Source organism: Dendropsophus ebraccatus, chromosome 14, assembly GCF_027789765.1.
Source record: "Dendropsophus ebraccatus isolate aDenEbr1 chromosome 14, aDenEbr1.pat, whole genome shotgun sequence".
Taxonomy (NCBI): domain Eukaryota; kingdom Metazoa; phylum Chordata; class Amphibia; order Anura; family Hylidae; genus Dendropsophus; species Dendropsophus ebraccatus.
Genome location: NC_091467.1, coordinates 12,901,071 through 12,909,288, shown reverse-complemented (window position 1 = coordinate 12,909,288; position 8,218 = coordinate 12,901,071). Strand labels below are relative to the sequence as shown.

Genomic DNA, 8,218 nt, shown 5'->3' with positions numbered 1-8,218 from the left:
AGAGGGGACCTATACTATAAGGAGGCACAGAGAAGACCTCCTATACTATATGGAAGTACAGAGGAGGCATGTTTCCTATATGGGGACACAAAGCAGCCTGCTTTTTGAAGGCCCATATTGGGTCCAAAGTGGGTATATAGAGACACAGAGATAGCACTGTTACCAAGAGAAGCAATACAGATAAAGAGTTTGTACAGAGATAAGTGCTGGAGCGAGGAGCCTTAAATGTTTGTCTGGTAAATTCTCCGGAGAAGAGTGAGAAGAAGTCTTCATGATGGGCTGAGGCAGATGAAGAAGAAAAGGAAAAGCAAACAACATCGATTAGCAAAAGCACCACTTGCAATTCATGCAGAGAAGATGCCCTTGTATGTCACTGGTTGTAACTGCACTGTAATCACTTATAAGGTCTGCAGTGCATAGACCTCGATCTCCCTCTATACGGTCACTTATACGGTCCTATATAGTGGATTTCATTCAGTAACAATACAGTTACTGCGTGGTGAGAGTAATGGCAATGGTGTGACGGTATTATTTGTTCTTGGTGTGGCGGTATTATGTGTACACTGGTATTATGGGTAATATAAGTGTTTAAATAATGGATTTTATTCAGTAACAGTATGGTGGTATTAGTCATTATGTGGTGGTAATAATGATTTGCCACATGGCACAAAACTGTCACCTTACCTGCTGCTTCACCCCAGCGTTTTTAGGTATAGTTACTTATATACTGGTATCATTGGTAAAATTGATCTCTTTTTCCAGTACTTATCAGCTGCTGTATGTCCTACAGGAAGTGGTGTATTCTTTCCAGTCTGACACAGTGCTCTCTGCTGCCACCTCTGTCCATGTCAGGAACCACTAATTATATATATATATATATATATATATATATATATATATATATATTCTATACGTTTCAAGGACTGGACACCATTAGTGTTTATTGGTCATTTATTGGTATCATCATTCGCACACATATTCACTATATTCACATTCACCTCCATATTCTATTGCGCTGAATTCCCCGCAGTCTGTCTGTATCTGCGGTCACTCAGTTAGTCGCTGGCTCTAGTATACAGAGTCCATATCCATGAAGGACCATTCAGGGCGGCAGATCTCCTCATAATAAATGATAAAGCAGCCCGGCTGCCATAAATATAGTCCCGTCCTCTGCGGCACCGGTCGTACAGCGCTGGCCTGCAACGTCTTCCTGAACAAGTGCTCATCCACTGAAGTCTATAGGTATATAGAGGGGAGGCCGCTATGTCTTCCACAGATGCTCCCTCTCCAGAGCCGTCATTGAGTCCATCTCTTCTGTCATAAACATATAGGAGCTGACCGCCTCCCGGAGACCCAGGCTCACCGGACAATCGTCATCATTGAGGCCGGCGTCCTCGCTAAATAAAGCCGAGCTGGGGGGAACAGAAAAACATGGTCAGCATAGACAAGAGAGCACCGTATCCAGAATTTATTACTATATCTTGAACTCCATTAAAGGGGGACTCCGGAGGAAGAAAAAGGGTTTTAAATCAGCTGGTATCAGAAAGTTATACAGATTTGTAAATTAATTCTATTTAAAAATCTCCAGTCTTCCAGTACTTATCAGCTGCTGTATATCCTGCAGGAAGTGGTGTATTCTTTCCAGTCTGACACAGTGCTCTCTGCTGCCACCTCTGTCCATGTCAGGAACTGTCCAGAGCAGCAGCAAATCTTCATAGAAAACCTCTCCTGCTCTGGACAGAGGTGGCAGCAGAGAGCACTGTGTCAGCCTGGAAAGAATACACCCCTTCCTGCAGGACATACAGCAGCTGATAAGTACTGCAAGACTTGATTTTTTTTTTTATAAAAGTAATTTACAAATCTGTATAACTATCTGACAACAGCTGATTTAAATCTATTTTATGTCTGGAGTACCCCTTTAATCTTACGTATTTCCCAATCTACAGTCTACCCTAAAACAAGTATTAGTTGGCCTACTTTAAATCAGGGTAACAGCATGTTGGCACATTTTTGGATGCATTTAGACCACGCCCCTTTACAGGAGTCACACCCCTTTGTCAAACCCAGCAGGATTGCTCTAAATTGTATAAAACAGTGGGGGAGATTGATCAAACAAGGTGTAAAGTGAAACTGGCTCAGTTGCCCCTAGCAACCAATCAGATTCCACCTTTCATTTTCCAAAGAGTCTGTGAGGAATGAGAGGTGGAATCTGATTGGTTGCTAGGGGCAACTGAGCCAGTTTCACTTTACACCAGATTCTGGCAAATTTTAAATAATAAGTCTGGGCCGCAATGTTCAGATAGGATTAAAAAGGAGCTTGAGGTTTTTCCGACATTCCTTAAAACATATCTGCAGTTTACCTATCTAGGTCTCTCCAATTCAGAGTTGGCTTCCTGACAATCGTGGCTTCTGCCGTCAGAGCGGAGGGAGAGGCGAAGACTTGTAAAACGCAGGGCTCCTTTAAGATGCAACAAATTCCATCTGCCATTTCTAGGGAGGGAAAAAAAAAAACAAGTAAGGGCACAAATAAAAGGATCTATCCAATACTGGTGACTGTGGACTTCCAGTACTTATCAGCTGCTGTATGTCCTGCAGGAAGTGGTGTATTCTTGCAGCTCTCTGCTGCCACCTCTGTCCATGTCAGGAACTGTCCAGAGCAGCAGCAAATCCCCATATAAAACCTTTCCTGCTCTGGACAGTTCCTTACATGGACAGAGGTGGCAGCAGAGAGCACTGTGTCAGACTGGAAACATTTCCTGCAGGACATCCAGCAGCTGATAAGTATTGGAAGACTGGAGATTTTTAAATAGAAGTAAATTACAAATCTATATAACTTTACTACCCCTTTAAGGAAGTAGTTAGGTTTGTATATCTTTCCATGGTCTTACCGGAGTAGTAGTCCACCATATCCTGGAGTGTGGGAAAGGTCAGACGAGGTGAAATATAAAACCAGCCATTTTCTAGCTGATTGATGCGATAATGTTTGATAGAATCCCTTGTTGATTGATTTGACTTCCGGATCGATAAACTATAGGAGCCTGCAATAATAATGGTTTATTAGATATAACTCGAGGCTTTATAGTCACCACAATGATGCAGATCTAAGCTGCGTTTTCATGGGTTGCAGTAAATGTAATAATATAATAATCTACTACTTTCTAGCAAAAACAGCACCACTCTCATTCCTAGGTTGTGTGTGGTGTTACAATTAAGCTCCATTAACTTCAATGGAACTGAGATGCAAAATCCAAATTAAGACTGAGGACAGGAGTCTTGCTGTTTCTGGAAGAAAGTGGCCATGTTTTTCTAAGGCTATGTTCCCATGTCGTATCGGACCGGCCGTTCCCGTGTCACGGAACGGCCGGTCTCTGCCAAGAGGATCTTTATGGCCATAGTGTTCTGCTGCGGGCGCATCAGTGCACGCCCGCATCAGAACTCCCTGCAGCACACAATGAAGCAAGCGGCCGGAGCCGCTCGCTTCATTGTCTGAACTGACAGAGTTTCTTATGGCCGCAATTCACTGAAGAAAACTGACATGTGAGTTCTTTGCGGGCCAGCATGGGATCCCATAGAACAAGAGGCAATGTTCCACACTGCCTTAAGTACGGCCGTTGTTGCCGATGCCGATGTGAACATAGCCTAAGCCCAGGGCCGGCGTTAGGGGGGGGCAAAGTAGGCACTTGCCCAGGGCCCCCATCCCCCAGGGGCCCCCTAGCTCCTTCCTTCATTAGTGGAGCAGGAAGCAGAGCAGCACAAGCAGCTCCTCTGCTCCACTAATGAACGAAGGAGCTGAGCTGTGAGGACGGAGCGCCCCTCCTGCAGAGCTGCCTGTGCCCTACAGAGGAGGAGGAACGGCAAGCCCAGGTAAAGAAATAGAGGGGGGGGTGTTGGGGAGGCGCGGGGGGGGGGGGGGGTAGAGGGTCACGGAGACTGGGGGCGGGACTTGCGGCCAGGGGGCGGTGCTTACGGCCGCGGGTGGGCGGAGCCTCGGGTGTCTTTATAAAACAGTAACCCCCTCCCCATATACTAGCCTAGCGAACAGTATACAGGAAGGGGGAAGGGGATCTTGTATGATGCAGTCCCCCCTTCCACCATATACTGTTCAGGGCCCTCCTCCCTCTGTATCTATGGGCACCAGGCCCTGAGCAGTACATGATGGAGGTGGGTGCTGAATCACACAGTATCCTGTATGATAAAGTACCCCCATATCTCTCCTCTGCTCTACTACTACCCCCAATACTACTCCTAATACTGCTCTACTATTACCCCCAATACTACTCCTAATACTGCCCTACTATTACCCCCAATAGTGCCCTACTACTACTACCCCAATACTACTCCTAATACTGCTCTACTATTACCCCCAATACTACTCCTAATACTGCTCTACTATTACCCCCAATAGTGCCCTACTATTACCCCCAATACTACCCCTAATACTGCCCTACTACTACCCCCAATAGTGCCCTACTATTACCCCCAATACTACTCCTAATACTGCTCTACTACTCCGAATACTACTCCTAATACTGCTCTACTATTACCCCCAATAGTGCCCTACTACTACCCCCAATACTACTCCTAATACTGCCCTACTACTACCCCCAATAGTGCCCTACTACTACCACCATCAATACTACTCCTAATACTGCTCTACTACTACCCCCAATAGTGCCCTACTACTACCACCATCAATACTACTCCTAATACTGCTCTACTACTACCCCCAATAGTGCCCTACTACTACCACCATCAATACTACTCCTAATACTGCTCTACTACTACCCCCAATAGTGCCCTACTACTACCACCATCAATACTACTCCTAATACTGCTCTACTACCCCCAATAGTGCCCTACTACTACCACCATCAATACTACTCCTAATACTGCTCTACTACTACCCCCAATAGTGCCTTACTACTACCCCCAATACTACTCCTAATATTGCTCTACTACTACCCCCAATAGTGCCCTACTATTACCCCCAATACTACTACTAATACTGCCCTACTACTACCCCCAATAGTGCCCTACTATTACCCCCAATACTACTCCTAATACTGCTCTACTACTACCCTCAATACTACTCCTAATACTGCCCTACTACTACCCCCAATAGTGCCCTACTACTACCACCATCAATACTACTCCTAATACTGCTCTACTACTACCCCCAATAGTGCCCTACTACTACCACCATCAATACTACTCCTAATACTGCTCTACTACTACCCCCAATAGTGCCTTACTACTACCCCAATACTACTCCTAATACTGCCCTACTACTACCCCCAATACTACTCCTAATATTGCTCTACTACTACCCCCAATAGTGCCCTACTATTACCCCCAATACTACTCCTAATACTGCTCTACTACTACCCCAATACTACTCCTAATACTGCCCTACTACTACCCCCAATAGTGCCCTACTACTACCACCATCAATACTACTCCTAATACTGCTCTACTACTACCCCCAATAGTGCCCTACTATTACCTCCAATACTACTCCAAATACTGCTCTACTACCCCCAATACTGCCCTACTACTACCCCCAATACTACTCCCAATACTGCTCTACTACTACCACAAATACTGCCCTACTACTACCCCAATACTACTCCTAATACTGCTCTACTACTACTCCCAATACTGCCCTACTACTACTCCTAATACTGCTCTACTACTACCCCCAATACTGCTCTACTACTACCCCCATACTGCCCTACTACTACCCCCAATACTACTCCTAATACTGCTCTACTACTACCCCCAATACTGCTCTACTACTACCCCCAATACTGCTATACTACTACCCCCATACTGCCCTACTACTACCCCCAATACTACTCCTAATACTGCTCTACTACTACCCCAATACTGCTCTACTACTACCCCCAATACTGGTCTACTACTACTACTCCCAATACTACTCTACTACTACCCCTAATACTGCTCTACTACTACCCCCAATACTGCTCTACTACTACCCCCAATACTGCTCTACTACTACCCCCAATACTGCTCTACTACTACCCCCAATACTGCTCTACTACCATTGCTATTATTACCTCCACTCCTGATACTACTACTACTCCCAAAACTGCTACTCCCCTTATCTACTACTACACCCCTCATCTTATATGCTTCTACTATTGCTACACCCCTTATCCACTATGCCTATACTACTACACCCATCAAAAAATAAATAAAAAAAATCGAGAAAAGAAAAAACGAGATTTTATTTTTTGCCCACATCACCCCAGCCCTAGGAGATGCTATGTGCTGGGGGCGGGGGGGCATTTAACTATCAGTGGAGATGCTATCTGCTGAGGGGGCAACTATCAGTGGAGATGCTATGTGCTGGGGGGGGGAACAGGGGAGATGCTATGTGCTGGGGGCGGGGGGCATTTAACTATCAGTGGAGATGCTATCTGCTGAGGGGGCAACTATCAGGGGGCTAGCTAACAGGTGTAAAACCTACAGTGAGATGCCTCCTATATTGGTGGATACTACATACTGGGTGGTGGAGGTAACTACCAGAAGAATTACCTACAGAGGGATACCGACTATATGTACTATGGAGGCACAGAGGGACCTATCTACTATATAGGGCACAGAGGGGTCTTATTTAAGGTCACAGAAGATCACCCCACCTCGAGCAGCGCGCCAACCGCTGACAAAAAAGTATCGGGACCTTAAATTGCTGCTACAATGTTTTAGCATTTGGGGCCCCACCTTCAACTTTGCCCAGGGCCACATTTTGTCTAAAACCGGCCCTGCCTAAGCCTAATGCTTCCCTAATGTATCTAACCCCGATTCCCAACTATGCATCCTCAACACCATACCTGTAAATAATTGTACCCTTCTACTGGATCACACTAATACTCCACCATAACCCCCAGCGATATGCACTATAGGACCTACTTACACATGACAATGGCTGAATAGTGATCTGCACCTGCGTATGAATACCGGGCTGTATGGTTTCCTGTTACTACAATGCATCGTTTCCACAGCTCACACCACATACTGTGTGACAGGTGTGAGGACTTCCTGAGGGCAGACAACCACGTTCTCTGAAAGTACGACCCCCTCAAAGAGACTTATAGCAGATATAGATTTGTAATTTACTTCTATTAAAAAAATCCCCAGTCTTCCAGTACTTATCAGCTGCTGTATGTCCTGCAGGAAGTGGTGTATTCTTTTCAGTCTGACACAGTGCTCTCTGCTGCCACCTCTGTCCATGTCAGGAACTGTCCAGAGCAGGAGAGGTTTTCCTTTCTATGGGGATTTGCTGCTGCTCTGGACAGTTCCTGACATGGACAGAGGTGGCAGCAGAGAGCACTGTGTCAGACTGGAAAGAATACACCACTTCCTGCAGGACATACAGCAGCATACATCACTCTAGATCAGGGATAGGGAACCTTCGGCCCTCCAGCTGTTGCAAAACTACAATTCGCATCAAAGCTTTGACTGCCCGGGCATGATGGGAATTGTAGTTTTGCAACAGCTGGAGGGCCGAAGGTTCCCCATCCCTGATCTAGATTGTGACCATAGTCCACCATATTGTGGATGCAGCTTCTGTGCAGGTCTATGTGTCTTCATGGTTGTTGTTAATAATAGAAGTAAATTCCAAATCTCTGGCACTTTTTTCCCCGCTGGAGTACCCCTTTAAGTTAACCCTGTATAGTCTGATCCTGAGCTACTCCATCCTGTTTGCCCATTACCCTGTATTGGCGTGAATAGCTGCCGGTTCATTGATCACGCTGCATGTTATCTTTATCATTATAGATTTCTCGGTGTGATTGGGGACGAATTATCGTTTTCTAGAGAAGAAGAAACACTTGGTCTGTACCTCTTCTGGTTTCACTCTCTCGAATCAAGAAGGAACCGCTCCGGTTGCAGCTCACTAGAAGTAACTCTTCTGCTTTCACCCGGTTTATACCCTTATACAACCACCTGTAAAAAAGGAAAAAAACATGAGGAACTTGTGGTTAGGAACTACCTGATTCCTTAGGCATCATGTTGTGGAAAGTTCTTGTGCGATATATTTGGATAGGGGAAGTTCAGTGTGAGCATAATGTCACTTCTGTATACTGTGACACATATAAAAATACTGGGATTGTCTCAGGGTACGTGTAATGCAATGTTTGCAGGTAATGCACTATATCAGCTTTGAGATCTTAAAGGGGTACTCCAGCAAAAATCT

General features: G+C 45.4%; 1 protein-coding gene across 2 annotated transcripts in view; it reads right to left on the bottom strand.

The window, feature by feature from the left end:
- Positions 1-942: 942 nt before the first annotated feature.
- Positions 943-8,218, bottom strand: part of SLA2 (Src like adaptor 2) — a 28,170-nt gene continuing 20,894 nt past the window's right edge. For both annotated transcript variants that reach the window (XM_069952612.1, XM_069952613.1), the window contains exons 5-8: positions 7,865-7,968; positions 2,889-3,038; positions 2,361-2,490; positions 943-1,412 (exon numbers count right to left, since the gene is read on the bottom strand). In XM_069952612.1, coding sequence (XP_069808713.1) covers positions 1,262-1,412; positions 2,361-2,490; positions 2,889-3,038; positions 7,865-7,968 — 535 coding nt within the window. In that variant the 3' untranslated portion in view covers positions 943-1,261. The remainder of the gene's footprint in view (positions 1,413-2,360; positions 2,491-2,888; positions 3,039-7,864; positions 7,969-8,218) is intronic.